We start from the raw sequence: 17,059 nt of genomic DNA on the forward strand, positions 1-17,059 counted from the left end.
ACAGAACAAAGAGAAAAGAGTGGGAAAATGAAAGAGCAAAGACACACAAGCAAGTTACACAGGCAGGCAATTAACAAAAAGAAGGACAGGGGGAGAGAGAGAAAGGGAGGAGAGGCAGATAGAGGAAGAAAGAGAGAGACAGGCATAGGATGGAGAGAGGGAGCGAGAATGAGGAAAGAGACTAAAAGAACATGTGAGAGGGAAAGATGGTGAGGAAGTGACACAATCCCTCTGACCACATACGACTTTACAAGGGCAGCCGGGGAGACAGCAGGAGGGCCACTGTACCTTTGTATCAGGGGCAACGTGCTTCTGTACCAGGGCAACGTGCTTCTGTACCAGGGGCAACGTGCTTCTGTATCAGGGGCAACGTGCTTCTGTACCAGGGCAACGTGCTTCTGTACCAGGGCAACGTGCTTCTATACCAGGGGCAACGTGCTTCTGTACCAGGGGCAACGTGCTTCTGTACCGGGGCAACGTGCTTCTGTACCAGGGCAACGTGCTTCTGTACCAGGGCAACGTGCTTCTGTACCAGGGCAACGTGCTTCTATACCAGGGGCAACGTGCTTCTGTACCGGGGCAACGTGCTTCTGTACCGGGGCAACGTGCTTCTGTACCAGGGGCAACGTGCTTCTGTACCGGGGCAACGTGCTTCTGTACCAGGGCAACGTGCTTCTGTACCAGGGCAACGTGCTTCTGTACCAGGGCAACGTGCTTCTATACCAGGGGCAACGTGCTTCTGTACCGGGGCAACGTGCTTCTGTACCGGGGCAACGTGCTTCTGTACCAGGGGCAACGTGCTTCTGTACCAGGGGCAACGTGCTTCTGTACCAGGGCAAAGTGCTTCTGTACCAGGGGCAACGTGCTTCTGTACCGGGGCAACGTACTTCTGTACCAGGGGCAACGTGCTTCTGTACCAGGGGCAACGTGCTTCTGTACCAGGGGCAACGTGCTTCCCTCCCTGCCCAACACTGCCTCAACATGAACAAGGCTCACCTTCTAAAGCACCAGCGTCACACACGTACACCGCTACCTGGACACACAAAACACAGCAGTGCTGTGGGAGTCCGTCAGAACTTTCACTGGACCTGCTGCTGACATGGCCTCACAGAAGGTGTGTACAAACGGGACATATCAATGGAAGGGTAGAGTGACTGATACGTATGTGACGGACACGTATGTGATGGACACGTATGTTAACAACATAAACAGCTCATGCGGGAGCGGCATGAGGAGGGAGACACGGAAAAACACCAGCGCCTCTCCAAACACCGTTCCTCACACGGCGGAGGTGCAGATCGCCGGTACACAGGCTAGGCAATTAAAGTGACTCTTGTCCCAGCATCCTGAGCAGGTAGCTGAGCGAAACCGCCACCCCTCACGCCCTAAAGGGGGACGCAATCAGCTAACCAACCGTGTCCGCTGAGCACCAGTGCAACCTCTGCACTGCTCCGGTAAATAACACGGGGCCTCCAGTGCACTGTAATGTAAGACAGTGTGTTGTACACAGAAAACCCCTGGAGGAAATGTTTTTAAGTAAGGGCCTCCACAGGGGATACTGTCAAAACAAAGTCAGAGATGAACATAATGAACGAATGCTTGAAGGACAGAACATGGGGTGACGTTTAGCTTATCCAACAGGGTGAAGGTTTCCTTTTAATACCTTAACAAATGATCCGCTATCTCACACTTTTACTTGCCTGGAGCAAAGGAGTAGCTTTATTCATGGACTTCTCGCACTGAGATTTCGAGCCAATCCAGAAACCAGCCATAAAAGTAACATCCACCTAACGGTACATGACGGCTGAATCTTACCCCAGGGAACTAGTCAACAGCACGCTCGACGTCCCTCACGCACTTCTAGATCACATTTATCGCCGTAGCCAACATCTCAAACTTTGCCATCTCTCCAGTCACTGATATACGAAACACACCAACGTTCTGAGCCCTTGCGAAAACCATGTGACATCTCCGCGCTGATCAGTGGCGCACGAAGGCACCGATGGAGTGCCTTTCTTTGAGCTCCTGCACCTTTATTACGGGTTCAGCCATGTGCTGCTGTTGCCTGCAGCAATATGGGACGCTGCCCGTGTCGCTAAACTGTCAGGACGTTTAAAAGATCCCGATCGGCCGCTGTGTGTCACAACCTAACACGGAGAAACGGAAGACTGGGAAAAAGCCCAGAGAGGTGAAGACACAGACGGGATGAAGTGGATTTCGTGGAAGGAGATTAAATGCGTCCAGTGAGGTGGAGTCAGGGAAATTGGAAACATATTTATTTCAAACAGGCTTTTGGTCCTAATAACCGGACACTGCAGCATGGAGTGGGAGAACTCCCAAGATCTGCTATGCGGTGAGATTCATCCCTGCGTGCTTTCATCTCGGATCAAACCAGAAAGCAAAAGGATTCCGCTCGAGAGAGCACGGCGTGAAGGCACAAAGAGGTGTCTGTAAGCAGGAGCGAGGCCTTGGCAGACCCCAGAACGGCCCATACCCCGAGGCATCCGCCACGGCAGGGCGGCGACACAAGGGCCACGCAAGCAGAGACCGAGGGGCCGGACCGGGCTGAGCCTCACGCCGGGGGCCGGCATGAAGCCAGCACGGTCCGAGCAGGTCTGGGAAAGAAAGACGCCCTACTGTGACACCATCCGGATGTCCGAGGCCTACTGTGATGCCATCAAGCTCTAGAAGCCCCTGCTGTGATGTCATCACGTTCCAGATTTCATGCTGTGATGTCATCAGGAGCCAATTTCTGCTGCTCTAATTTGGGCTCATCAAAGTGACAACTGTTGTCACGACACAATTAATCCCCTACTGATTCCAACATGATTCAGAGTGCCTGCTTCAACTCCGAACAATGGGGGAATGGCACTGGAAAAGTGAAGTGTGAAGAACCAACATATGCGTACACACTCCAATCTAATAAACTGTTTTTCTGTAATACACACACCACTCACCCAGAGATATGCTTTTTTTGTTTTTGATAGGCAAACTTTACCTCAGGGAATGAAGCTTAACATATGGTGAAAATGAACAAACTACTAGAACAACAATCAAATAAACACCTAACCAATCCCAGTGTGCCTGCAGTGAGGCAATGATCTACGCAGGATTTTAATCAATGAAACTAAAATACCTGCTGGAAGTCGCCCATTAAGGAGAGAGACTCGGGTTTCAGAGACGTCGGGGTGGTGAAGGAACGCGGGCAGCACGACTCGTTAAAGCCGTGGACGCTGTCAGACGCATTAGCGTGTGGGTGCTGGACGAGGCCCAGTACTGTATGGGAGACCTGGCAGATGGAGCCAGCGTACTAAAATAATAACACAAAAAATAGGGAAATGTTTTCTCAAGATCAAAGGCACGATTCTGAAGCCAAAAAAGCACTCGCCTTAATTACTCGTAACCCGTGTTTCTGCCCAAAACTAAAGGTATGTGCTATTGCTAATCATCTAGATAGAGTCTGGGGAATGTCCATCTGGGTAATGTAATAAAATGGATGGCTCAGCAACGCCAGAAAAAAGAAAGAATAGTTAAAAAAAAAAAAAAAAAAAACCACATCCCAGAAGTCCGGAGAAGCCAGGTCACCATGGCTGCAGTTCCAGCAAAGTTCCTCGTGTTTAATCCCGCTAGGTTGTCTCCAGTCTCACAGTCTTTCCCAGGTACAAAAATAACCTCTGTGTGTTTCTACAGCCAAGTTTGCATGTAGAATGCAATGCTCCAATTACGAGAATGTAATTCACAGAGCTACCTAATCACCTGCTAGTCTGCTATCTGTGCCACGGTCCAGCCCTGGGGAATTTAGGTATAAATTCTGTGTGTGTATGTGTGTGTGTGTGTGTGTGTGTGTGTGTGTGTGTGTGTGTGTGTGTGTGTGTGTGTGTGTGTGTGTGTCTGTAGATACACACTCTTGAGATTTGAAGCCCCCTTGCCCCTCACAGAAGCAAAGCTTAGTGGAGGAAGTCGCTTGTTGCCGTGGGACACCCGCCTCCAGATCAAAGCTAGAGAGCATCACTCCTGACTCCATTCCCAACAGCCATGAGCTCAGTGCAGCCCTCGATGCTGATTGGCTCCTGCTAATCACAGCCATGCTCTCCTAGCAACACGTGCTGAGGTAGCATTAACCCAAGCCTTCCCCACCTAATGACAAACATGGCCACCTACATACAGCACCACGCAAGTCAATGGCATTTAATTAACACTTGGAAATTACGCTTTTCCATATGTATGTGTGAAGGCTCAAAAGCTATTAAGACTTTTTAATGGGATTTTTCAGACAACAGATTGACTCCCCCTGGTCTACTGGGTGACTCAAAATGGCCTATGAGGAGAGTTCTGTAACTCCCAGCTGTCCTGGCTGGCCACGGCGTAGTCGGGTGGGGAATAAAACATAAAGCGATCGAATCGGGTCATTTAGCAGGATAATGAGAGGTCTGAACAGGCTGAACCCCAATCAGATCCACTCCGGCCGTCCGCCACAGCGGAGGAGAGAAGGGGAGGTCTAAAGAGAGCGTGGGCAGGGTGCAAAAAAGTCTTCCAGACTGCAAAGTTCCGCATCCTAATGCAACCATTTTGCATGCAGGCCTGATGCGGTGTGGGTGTCTGCTGGTGACAGCGCCAGCAACCCCCAGAAGACTGTCTGCCTTTGTAGTCAGCGCTTTGAATTAGGGAGGGAACGCAGACGCTGGGGTGACATCGCTAACGATGCTGCTTGGGAGGGGGTTGGGGTGGGGGGAGGTGGAGCTGAGAAAGGTGGAGTTCGACAGGCCTGCAGCAGTCACCCGGCTCTCTCTCCACCCGTTACGCAAGCACACTTCTTCACAGCTGCCACTTCACACACTCTGGAGCGAGCACGTTGCGTTCAGCCCATGGCAGTGCGGGGGGGGGGGGGGGGGGGATTGGGGTGAGTGGCGGAGGTGGAGAAGCCCCGCAGGTGATCTACAGGATGATGTACGACCTGTGATCACACTAAATCAATGCACTACGACAGAGGCATTAAACACGTGTGGAGAAGGAGCCAGAGAAGCTCTGATGCACTCCCAACATGCCATAAAGTTTCCCGGAGACGGAGACAGGGGTTTGAACTCTGTACTGCTTATGCAGCCTCTGTAAGTCTCACACACACACACACACACACACACACACACACACACACACACACACACACACACACACACACACACACACTTCCTTTCCCTAAACACACACTCTCAGCGGTATTCGCCCACCGATGATGAGGGGCGTTCTACCTGCTTGTGTGCATCACACTTCATTACTGGATTGGCTCTTTATCCATTTAACAGTGTCAACGGCTACAACAATTAGCCATAATAAGCATTAGATTAAACTCTGGCACTTTTATGGTTTTATGACTAATAGCTTGAATTAGGCAAGTCTGCAGCCCACACAAGTCAGGAAGTCCTGCTCCCTCTTTCCCTCACTCACTCTCACATCCCTCACTTCAACTCCTCCTCACTCTCCTTAGCGCTCTCTCTCTCTCTCTCTCTCTCTCTCTCTCTCTCTCTCCTGGAGATGCTATAGCTAATAAACTTTAACGCACTTTTGAAGAGGTCTTTCAGTGTCAGAGCAAGTGAGGCATACAGGCAGAAGTGGTGTTCACACCAAATAATAACAACAAATTAACAAATGAATAAAACAATAATAATCAGGAGCCCACACTTCCTCTTCATGTAAGAGGGTAAGAACAGCTTCTCAGAGGGTAAGAACAGCTCTTCAGAGAGGACCTCTCCTCAGTGTCGGTGCTGAAGGGCGTGAACCAACCAGAACCTGTCAGCAGCAGCTCCGCCCAGCAGCACACATTAACTTCTCAATACTGATGTTTGCCGACGGCTTCCCAGAGCTAAGCACCGTGTTCCAAACTGAAGAAAGTGCTTTGGACCAGAAGGAAAAAGAGAGAAAGACACAGGAGGAGAGAAAGATATAGAGAAAGATGCAGGAGGAGGGAAAGAGAGAGAGAGAGAGAGAGAAGCAGGAGGAGAGAATGAGAGAGAGAAAGCAATAGACAGAGACAGCTTAGAATCAATGAGGCAGAGGTTTAAATTCTTTTGAAGGACACCAAGAACTTCGTAAAGTGTTAGCTATCTCCACTTCTGAAAAACGTTACCGCCACTTTGGGGGGGGAGGAAGAAAGAAAGAAAGAAGACAATCTTTTGAAGAGCTCAGTCGATCTTGACCCTCTTGACCTTTAGTGGACAAAAAAATCCATAAGGACGGGCCTGTGCCGTCCTCCAGGCGGACCACTGACAGCACCGCCATTGTGTGCAGCTGCAGTGTCCCTGCGTGTCCTTCTTTAATGGCAGCTAGCAGACCTCCGTCCAGGAGGGAGGCAGCATCACGGCAGCCTGCCACAAAGCCCATTGATTAGCTAAATGCCGGCCTGTCTGCAGGTGGCCACGCTTTTCCCCACAGGCAATCGCCTAATGGGCTTAGAGGCAGGCGCGTCAGCGGCAACAGTGCCCTGCAGGCAGGGACGCCCCCAGGCTCTCTTCCCCACCACAGAGAGCCCCCTGTTGGGCACAGAGACAGGCGGTGGGCACGCGGTGACCCCCTCAGAGGACCCAACACGGTGCAGACAGATGCTAAGGCAGTGATCAAATCCTGTGCATGTTTATCAGAACAATGGATGACTTTGAAACTTTCAGATAGTTTGTGTTAATGTTTTCTGAATTTGATCTGGGGTTTGGCTGATCATGGTGATGTCATGCTGGTTAGTATGAGGTTTGGCTGATTATGGTGATGTCGTGCTGGTTAGTATGAGGTTTGGCTGATCATGGTGATGTCATGCTGGTTAGTAGAGGTGTCTTCAACTAAGGATTTTCATAGTCGAATCTGATTCGTCAGATTGTCCCTTTAGTCGACTAATAGTTAAATCTGGTTTTGTTTTATCTAGAGCACCTTAAACGGGATCCCGTTCTCATTCAGGACTTTTTTCCACTTCAAAGGAAAAACCTAAAACACTCAGATAAATGAAAAAACATGGTAGGTTGGCTTTATTCAGCTTTTATTTATTTATTTACAAAAAACATTATTTATCATTATTTATTATTAACAAAAAAAAGTCACCGTCAGCGCGCATATCAAACTTATTCAGACAGGCACTGTGCAAAATGTCAAGAATATTTTAAATAAAATATGCCTGCCTGAAAATATAAAAACAATTTGCCACACAACAGCAAAAAAATTATAAGTAAAGGTTCAAGTAACGGGGTTTTAAAAAGCATACAACAACAAAAAAATGTTTATAGGCCTACTTGCCGAGACTCGCCGAGACTCACCGCGACGAGACGAGACGACACGGCCGAAACGACAAATGGCTGAACCGTTTTTTTTTCCCGCGTGTTCAGCTCCGCTCATTTGGATTGTGCAACTGCATGGTGTGATTTATTAATGTGTAGTAAGGAAGAAGCCTATTGTTAATGCGCATACATAATTTAAAAATATTTATTAACAGAAATTAGGATGATTTTATTTGACAAAACAAATGTAACAACTAATGCTTAGCAGCATCCTTGGGCACCCCCATGCAGTCAGAATGGTACATTCGACTATGACGTTCATAGTCGACTAGGGTCCTCCAGTCGAATAGTCGAATCAGTGACTATTGCAGATCACCCCTACTGGTTAGTATGGGGTTTGGCTGATCATGGTGATGTCATGCTGGTTAGTATGGGGTTTGGCTGATCATGGTGATGTCATGCTGGTTGGTATGGGGTTTGGCTGATCATGGTGATGTCATGCTGGTTAGTATGGGGTTTGGCTGATCATGGTGATGTCATGCTGGTTAGTATGGGGTTTGGCTGATCGTGGTGATGTCATGCTGGATAGTATGGGGTTTGGCTGATCATGGTGATGTCATGCTGGTTAGTATGGGGTTTGGCTGATCATGGTGATGTCATGCTGGATAGTATAGGGTTTGGCTGATCATGGTGATTTGTTGTGCAGTGCGTGTAGTGAGGAAGACATAAAGCAGGGGCAGCTGGTCCTAAAAGTTTTGTGGAACAAGCTGAAAAATCAATACACACAGGTACACAAAAAAGGTACCACACATATCCCAGCGAGACTGTACTGTGTTTGGTAATAGCACAAGAGTGTATTACATAAGTATGTTGGTGTATTAATTTATACTTAAAATATACTGTATGCTCGTTTGGTTAGTATTTGCTCTGCTAGCCACTTTGCTTCCAAGCTGGCATATATTTTATCTAATGGTAGTTTATTTTCACATCATCTCCAAGTTCTCTCAAGGTTTCCCGCTGGAATTACAAGAGGTGGTACAAGTATTTGTAACATATATTTGTAATGAAATACAAGCAAACCATTCAGTCAGATAGCTATTTGTTGTGAAATGAAATGCAGTTAATTTCAGGCATTTTCAAGTACTTTAGCCAAAATTCCAGCTTTTTAAAATCTGGAAAATGCAACATTAAGGATTTCAAGGATTTCAACCCTGATTACAAAGCCTGAAATTGGGTCTGTCCATTACAAGCTTCTTTATCCATTTTTTCTTCAAACAAACGCCTGGTGAAGAGGCCTCTTGGTCAGCTAATGAGCTGTCAGAATGCTAACAGAAATTGTCATGGATAATACAATCACGTATGAGGAAAAATAATTAACTATACTGATAGGCTACCGATAAAAGTAGGCATGTACAGCAGCAAATGGCAACCACTTAAAGAGCTTCTCCAGATCACATGCTTGCCAAAAGTTTAAGGACCTATAGACACCCATCAGTCTGGTGCCCCACACACAGGAAGTATATGCTATACATGTAAAGTCAAAATAAAAAAATATATTCATCTTAAAGATAATGGCCAGTATTATTAGCTTCACAATACTTTTGCAATATATAATTTACAAATGTTCATACGTCTATGCAGCCCCGTCGACAGGGGGGGACAACCGGGTCTGTTGTCCCGGGCCCCAGGGCCAGGGGGGCCCATCAAAGAGCCCAGCAATTTATTTTTTATTTAAAGTCTATAATTTTTAAATAATCTTGAAATCTTTCATTAATATAAAATAATTCTGTACTCAAAATAAGCTCAATGGCTAAAATATATATGTTTTTTTTTACCTATCTGCATATTTTCCAACAAGTGCATACACCCCCGCCTCCCACTGGAAAATGGTTTGATCCAGCACCGACCGTAACCGGCTGGTACCCGCCCAACAGCGGGAAACAGTGGTGGATAGTTTAAGTAAATACAGAAATCTGGAGTGCAGAAAAGAAAGGAAAAATATTTACCTAACGAATTTTAATGTTGCATTGTGTTCCACGTTTGAAAAGTGCTGGAATTTAGGCTAAAGTACTTGAAAATGTTTGAAATTGTAACTACATCGTTTCACAACAAATAGCTGTCTGACTGAACAGTTCTCGTGAAGGACGTTAAGATTTGAGGGCGTTTTGAAAATAAACATCCATTAAATACTGTGATAAAAAGCGAATTATTTCCAATCATTTCGATTATATGTATAAATATTTAACTTAATTAAGTTTAACGTGCTGGAAAATATTGAAATGGACCTTGAAAGTGACGTACAAGTGCTTGAATTCCACCTTATAAAGGTGTATGAACCCTGCAAATATGACTTTGTTCATTGTGCTGAGGCGCGGCGCGCGCGAAGTTACAAAATTCGAGAGGCGCGCGATCTCGCGAATCAACAGCGCGTGAGGCCCTCGCGCACGGCGGTGCGACTGCGATTACGTCATTTTCGCGCGAACCAGAGTCAGCTGTCAGAAACAGCTTTGATGTGTGGCTATATTATATACTATATGCCATAACTCAAGGATTGTCTGCTACAGAGAAAATTCAAATGACGTGCGCGGGGGGGAAGGGGGGGGGGGGGGGGGGGGGGGGCACATGAAACTTTCTTGTCCCGGGCCCCAGCAAGACTGTCAACGGGCCTGCGTCTAAGTAGCATTCATTCTCTGGGTAATTTGATGGGGGTGGTGCCCCAGTGCCCCAGTGCCCCCTACTGACGAGCTGCCACTGATAACGGGTTATCTCCCAGCACATGATGGACACAGCTGAACAAGCTGTGTGTGTGTGTGTGTGTGTGTGGGGGGGGGGTTTCCAGCTAAGGCGGGGCAGAAGGAGTTGTAGCACGGGATGGTCTTTGCTGAGCATTAAGTGCAGAAGCATTGTAGCTAAACAACAGCTTCAAATTAAAATAAATGATGTTGAATTAGAGGAAGCTGTGTGATATAATAATGATAACTGCATCTCTGTAATATTAACAAGGAAACCGAGGGCCTCATTGTTCTGAATTGCAATCAGGTCTCAGTTTACTTGATTAAGATTCAATGCCAGATAACAACGGCTGAAAGCCTGAAACTTTCTGCGCAACGATTTCATGAGGCAAGTCAAACTGAGCCTTGATTTCACATAATTACAAGCTAATTACATTCATTACTGCAATTTACATCTCATTTCCTGTCCAGTTATTAGTTGCTTGACCTCATCCTCATCTTTTTTGTTTTGGAATTTTTTATCTTTTTGACTGGGCACTTGGGATGGGCAGACATGCAGGAGACATGGGGCAGGGGCAGGGGCAGGGGCAGGGATGGGATTGGTGCAGGGGTGGGGAAGGTCAGGGGTGGGATTGGTGCAGGGGTGGGATTGGTGCAGGGGTGGGGCAGGTCAGGGGTGGGATTGGTGCAGGGGTGGGATTGGTGCAGGGGTGGGGAAGGTCAGGGATGGGGAAGGTCAGGGGTGGGATTGGTGCAGGGGTGGGATTGGTGCAGGGGTGGGATTGGTGCAGGGGTGTCAGGAGAAGGGCGGGACAGAGGCATCATGATGGGGCAGGACTGGGTGTGGGACAGACATGCAGGTAAATGAGAAACACACCCAAGACTTGTAGCCTAAGCTCTCACACCAGCGTTTCTGCCCGAACAGTCAGAGAGCAACTGTGTGCACATGTGAAAGTGTTAGAGAATGTGTAAGAGTTGGAGTGTGTATGAAGGCACAAGTGTGGGTGTTTGTAAGTGTGCTAGTGCGTGTCTGTGTGTGTATGCATGTGTGAGAGAGGGTGAGATTAAAAAAAGGGTAAGATTGTGTGAATTGTATTTCTGTGTGTGTGTGTGTGTGTGTGTGTGTGTGTGTGTGTGTGTGTGTGTGTGTGTGTGTGTGTGTGTGTGTGAGAGAGAGAAAGACTGAGAGACAGTATGTGAGGTCACTGCTGTTGATCCATATTAGGAAGAGCTGTAGTGAGGAGCACTAATGAGTAATGAGGTAGACAGCCCGAGTGAGAGGTAGACAGGTAATGAGGTAGACAGTCCATGAGTGAGAGGTAGACAGGTAATGAGGTAGACAGCCCGAGTGAGAGGTAGACAGGTAATGAGGTAGACAGCCCGAGTGAGAGGTAGACAGGTAATGAGGTAGACAGCCCGAGTGAGAGATAAACAGGTAATGAGGTAGACAGCCCGAGTGAGAGGTAGACAGGTAATGAGGTAGACAGTCCATGAGTGAGAGGTAAACAGGTAATGAGGTAGACAGCCCGAGTGAGAGGTAGACAGGTAATGAGGTAGACAGCCCGAGTGAGAGGTAGACAGGTAATGAGGTAGACAGCCCGAGTGAGAGGTAGACAGGTAATGAGGTAGACAGCCCGAGTGAGAGATAAACAGGTAATGAGGTAGACAGCCCGAGTGAGAGGTAAACAGGTAATGAGGTAGACAGCCCGAGTGAGAGGTAAACAGGTAATGAGGTAGACAGCCCGAGTGAGAGTGAACTGCTCTGTTTGGACTCCCTACCCTAACCTAATGACAGTAGAGCTAAATGATTACTAGTAGCCATCAGTCCCGTCATTACAGCACATATGGTGTCGAGGTGTCACTTGATGACGCCTACATAGTGCACTACTACACACAGTTAGTTCACACACTGGGGTGCTGCACTTGTGACCTCCCACTGTGCAGCACTGAGAGACACAATAACAAGTGAAGTCAATGGCCCAATCACATAGTAACGTGAAATACTAGCATTCACTATAACGTCAGCATGTACGCTGGGGGGGTCTGGCAGTCTGAGTCGAGCCTAGACATGCTGATCTTTTGCCATTTTGTCTTTTGGCAATGCCCCTGTAGTTCAAACATCAGTCTTATTACCCTGCTCATTTATCTGGGTCTCTCTGTATGAGGGAGTTAGTTTCTGTGGTTCTGGATCTCTTCGTGGTTCTGAATCTCTCTGTATGAGGGAGCAAGTTTCATTACTTCTCTGCTCTCTGGAAGTGCCTCCCACCTGCCTAAACAATGTCCCACTCAAATTCCTCAACTTACAGATCATTCCATTTACCATGTTTCTGCTCTGACTTCTGCTTTGCTGCGTGCGTGCGTGCGTGCGTGCGTGCGGAGAGACTCACTAGCACGGAGGGCTGTGGGCGTGACCTCGATCTCGCTGCTGTTCTGGTAGGGGTGGAAGGCGGACGGGCTGTCGGAACTCAACTCCACCCTGCTGAACACGTCCGGGCTCTGGCTGCCCGTGGAGCTGGCGCTGGTGCCGTCTCCTCCGTGATGTGGGTCCTGCTCGTCGTACACCGCCACCAGCTGCGAGAAACGACAGACATTTACTACAAACATCTCGGACACGTCGCACTCACTCTGCAGCAGTGACCTAGGGAAGCTCCAGACAGGTCTAGAGTATGCTGGTAGTGAAGGGTCAGGGGTCATTCAGGGTAACGAATGGCATGATTGGATCAAACACAGGCTGTCTGTGGAGTTGCAGTGATGTAAATGTATCTGCACATGCTCAGTAGCTGGCATGGCAGCAGCACGTCACAAACAGTTCTCACGTCATCCGCCACACCTAAGCGGGCCCGCCCACCCGTGTAAGACGTACAGTTAAACCCTACAGCACGGCCATCTGGTGGCCATCTTCTCAAAGTTATCACACGGCACAGTATGAGCAGAAAGAAGTACGAACACACACACACACACACACACACACACACACACACACACACACACACACACACACACACACACACACACACACACTATTTTTTCTGATCCTTCAGTGATTTCAACTCTTCCACCTTTAGTGGGCGCCGTTGTCATGGTACTCAGGCAGACGCGGTAGCTGTGCCAACCTCAAGCCCGTGCCAGTGCTCTGTGCCACCGTGCCACCTGCTGCCGGTGCCCAGTCCCCACGCCAACTAGAGATGCCCAGGTACCAGCTTAACACAGTGCTGGCAACACATCCACACATACACCCACACCCACACATACAGACCCACACACCCACACATACACACACACCAAGGCATGAACACACTGTGGAGAGAATATCAAACAGTGAGAAAAGGAGAAATCAGAGAAGCAGAGTGAAAGCAAAAGCTCTGCACACACAGTCATGCACGACAGGTGATTATCACACACACACACACACACACACACACACACACACACACACACACACACACACACACACACACACACACACTCGCTCAGCCAAGCAGACGGTGTGTGTGCTCCGTTATGGGGCCTCAGTCCAGACAAAGAGAAGAAAACTGGAAAACTGGAATGAGGAGAGGAGAAGGGAGAGAGAGAGAGAGAGAGAGAGAGAGTTGAAAGAGGAAAATGAGCAAGGGAGAAAAGGCCAAGTGGTGTGTGTGGTGTGTGTGTGTGTGCGTGTGTGTGTGTGTGTGTGCGTGTGTGTGTGTGTGTGTGCGTGTGTGTGTGTGTGTGTTGTAGAGACAGCTATACAGCTGCTTGTACACCTAGTGCAATTCCAGGAGCCACACATTTCACTCAACATCCATCCACTCCTCCCTCAATCTCCCTCCACTGCTGCTGCTGCTCTTCCTCTCTCCATTCTCTCCCTCCCTCTCTCCCTCCCTCTCCCTTTCTCCATCCCTCTCTCACCCTGTCTTCCTCAGTAATCAGGCATATGGTTTACAATAAATCTAATTCAAAGTGACATCTCGTTTGTTTCCTAAGCCCAATTAAAGGGTATTAACTAAATACACTAGAGATAATTGCACCATGCTGCTATCCCCTGCTTTGCCTCTCTCTCTTCTTCTCACTTTCAGTTCATCTCTCTCTCTCCCTCTCTCCCTCTCCCCCTCTCTGATGGGGGTCTCCAGCTACTGTAATCTGCTTGACATTTCCTTTAATATCTTGTGGCAGTTGCCATGGATTTCCAGGCATTTTTTATTTTTTTTAGGTGAGGCCCAGCAGCCGAACACCGCCCCCCCACCCCCACCCCCACCCCGAAGATCCACAGAAGCCCCGCCCCTCCACCACCGTCTCCATGTAAACACGTGGTGAACCGCACTAGCACCACCTCAGTACAGCAGTCAAGCGTAATGCACATTACAAACGTGTCGTGATGTTGGATTCACAGAGCATTAGAAGGTGGTAATAAATCAGCTGGGATCATTACGTGGAACGTTCCTGATGGTTTTTTAACTGTAATTACTGCTGTAGATTCCAACACTTTTCCAGGGTCCCTCCCCACGCCCCCTGGGCAGAGGCACGCCCAACGGCATGTACCCATTACAGACTGATGGTTGTAGGAAGCTACACCTTTGACAGCAGCTACATCCATGGAGCATCACCTTGTACCTCAGAGTGCCTCTGAGAGCATCAGGGGTGGTCCAGTTCTTCAGCCACTCCCTCGTCCTTCACTCCAGTAGCCAATGTCTGCACAGTGTTTACCAGTGAACAGCAGTTTCGTGTGAATGGCCACACAAAGCAGTTTTCCTGAGGCAATTGTGATTCCCTAAGCTAAGCTTTAGGACCAAACTTAGATATCAATCTCACAGCGCTGAATGCTTTGACATAAAATTGTGTTTTTTTTACAGCTTTTGACAAGTGGCTGTTCATGCAGCACCAAGTACACTCTTATAGACACATACACACACACACACACACACACACACACACACACACACACACACACACACACACACACACACACACACACACACACACACACACACACACACACACACACTCATCATGCCTCACTTGTCTCATTTCTCCCAAAGCTCTTTGCTGGTGCATAGGGCGGCTCTCATCAGCAGATACGCTGCTGTTTACCCATCATGCAGTGTTTCTGACTCATGTGGTGGTGAATGCAGTACCAGGCACACACCACAGCCCCCCCATCACCTTCCGGCTGCCCCCCCCCCCCCCCCCCCCCCCCCCCCCCCCCCCCCCCCCCCCCCCCCCCGCCCCCCCCCCACACACACACACACACACCCCATCACCCCTCACACCACTGCTCAATCAACAATGCACCAGGGCTAAGTGGGGAGCTCATTCCTGTGAACTAGAGAACCTTTGAATAAGGAGGCAGCCTTCCCTTCGGTTTGAGAACCCAACGATTACGTATCTGGATGTGGTTGTTCTTTAATCCAAAAACAGACGTCAGAAGACATCTTATAAACCGCATGAGGAACACACTCTCGTTTTGCAAATGTTGCTTCATTTTTTGAAGCCAACATCCAGAATGAACTTGTTCAGATTCTCAGGAGTTCTGATGATTCACTGCTGCTGCCGCTCTCATGTTTGTAGATGTAAACATCTTCACGCGGTGTCTCCAGGCTCCCTCAAGACTGCCTGCGTCACACATTCATTGCTTCCAGACCAGCAAGATCATGGGGCCACAACAGCACCACCGGCAGCGCGGGAACCATGCTTGCAGAACAGCGGAGCAGGCCACACCCCAATCGGGCAGGGAGGGCGTGTCCACCAACGTGCCTGGCCACTCCCCTCTCCATCTGGCCTCCTCCTGCATCGCATCCAAACAAGTGAGCCTCGGATAGCGAGTGTAGATATTTTGGCGTCGCCATCCATCAAGCTTAAGAAAAATGACTCTGTTATTAAAGGAAAGTTAGCAGATGTGAACGGGCACCACATCCCCCCAGCTGATGGAGTCGCTCCTCATCGCTTTAATGTCTGTCGCAAACAGATACTCAGGATCGGGAAGAAAAATGAAGCCACAGTGCGTTGTTGTTTGTGCTGAAGAGGGATGTCTATAATATAACGTTTGCAAAGATGCAGAACAAATAAGATCTTAAATTCATCATTAGTTTTCATCTCTGGGGGGAGATTTTTTAAAGATGCAAACCACGAGTCTTCCATTGCCGTAACTGTCAGTCTCCCGTCTTTCCAGAACTTCTGTGAGAAGCACAATAGCAGAGCACACAGAAACAGAAACCGAGAGGAAAACAATGATGAAGACAGCGCAGTCCTGCGGATCCGAACCAAAATGAAAGGAGCTTCCACACAATAGTCATCGTCAAAACAAAACTCCACAACATTACATAACATCAGTGTTCCCCCTGGTTACACCGGGACGCGTGTGTTTTTGTGGGCAGAAATATTAATGTTCACTGAACTGTGTGAACTCCAGGCAGCACTGCTGGCCTACCCTTGTTGCTATGGCAGCACATCCTACTTGTAGGTTCTTATTAAACACTGGAAAACCTACGAGAAAATCTTTGCTACAGACAAGTTTCACTGCTAAGAAAAAAACTGCCATACAAGTCTTTTTACACATCTACATTCCTTATCCAGAGTGACTAACAATTTCAAACCTTACAGAGGTAGGTTACAGAATGTAGTGTTAGGAGAGTTGCCCAAGAAAAGCAGTAGGGCAAAACATAGTGCACAATACCAACCACCTTTTAGAAACACACACACACACACACACACACACACACGTCTGCAGTCTGCAAATTAGACATGGCCCTTTAGAACCTATGACAGTTTTGGATGTAATTTGCTGCCAATTCCAGCGGCACACATTACCACCACACTAACGTCATGTGAGGAGCACTGGCAGGTCTGGCCACGGGACTCATCACCTAATCACTGAAATGGTGTCGCCATCCTGAGGTGGAACGTTTACCAAAGTGCACAAGAGGTCTGGAACCAGAGAGCCATAGAACCAGAGAACTAAAGAACCAGAGAACTGGAGAACCAGAGAGCTTTGTGTTGTGATATCCTGACCTTCACTCTGAAAGTATCAGGCTAGTGCAGAACTCTCAGACCACTCGTTCACACTTCAACGTTCACCCCACTACCAGAGAGACAGACATA

The 17,059-nt window shown here is 48.3% G+C and overlaps 1 protein-coding gene across 1 annotated transcript in view; it reads right to left on the reverse strand.

Annotated features, from left to right (window-relative positions):
- LOC143504333 (partitioning defective 3 homolog) overlaps positions 1-14,263 on the reverse strand; it is a gene marked incomplete at its 3' end in the record, with an annotated part of 110,530 nt that extends 96,267 nt beyond the window's left edge. Inside the window, exons 1-4 of the mRNA XM_076995880.1 lie at positions 14,220-14,263; positions 13,099-13,197; positions 12,802-12,883; positions 12,373-12,556 (exon numbers count right to left, since the gene is read on the reverse strand). Coding sequence (XP_076851995.1) covers positions 12,373-12,556; positions 12,802-12,883; positions 13,099-13,197; positions 14,220-14,263 — 409 coding nt within the window. The remainder of the gene's footprint in view (positions 1-12,372; positions 12,557-12,801; positions 12,884-13,098; positions 13,198-14,219) is intronic.
- Between the last annotated feature and the right edge of the window lie 2,796 nt (positions 14,264-17,059).

The sequence above is a fragment of the Brachyhypopomus gauderio genome, unplaced genomic scaffold (genome assembly GCF_052324685.1).
Source record: "Brachyhypopomus gauderio isolate BG-103 unplaced genomic scaffold, BGAUD_0.2 sc262, whole genome shotgun sequence".
Taxonomy (NCBI): Eukaryota; Metazoa; Chordata; class Actinopteri; order Gymnotiformes; family Hypopomidae; genus Brachyhypopomus; species Brachyhypopomus gauderio.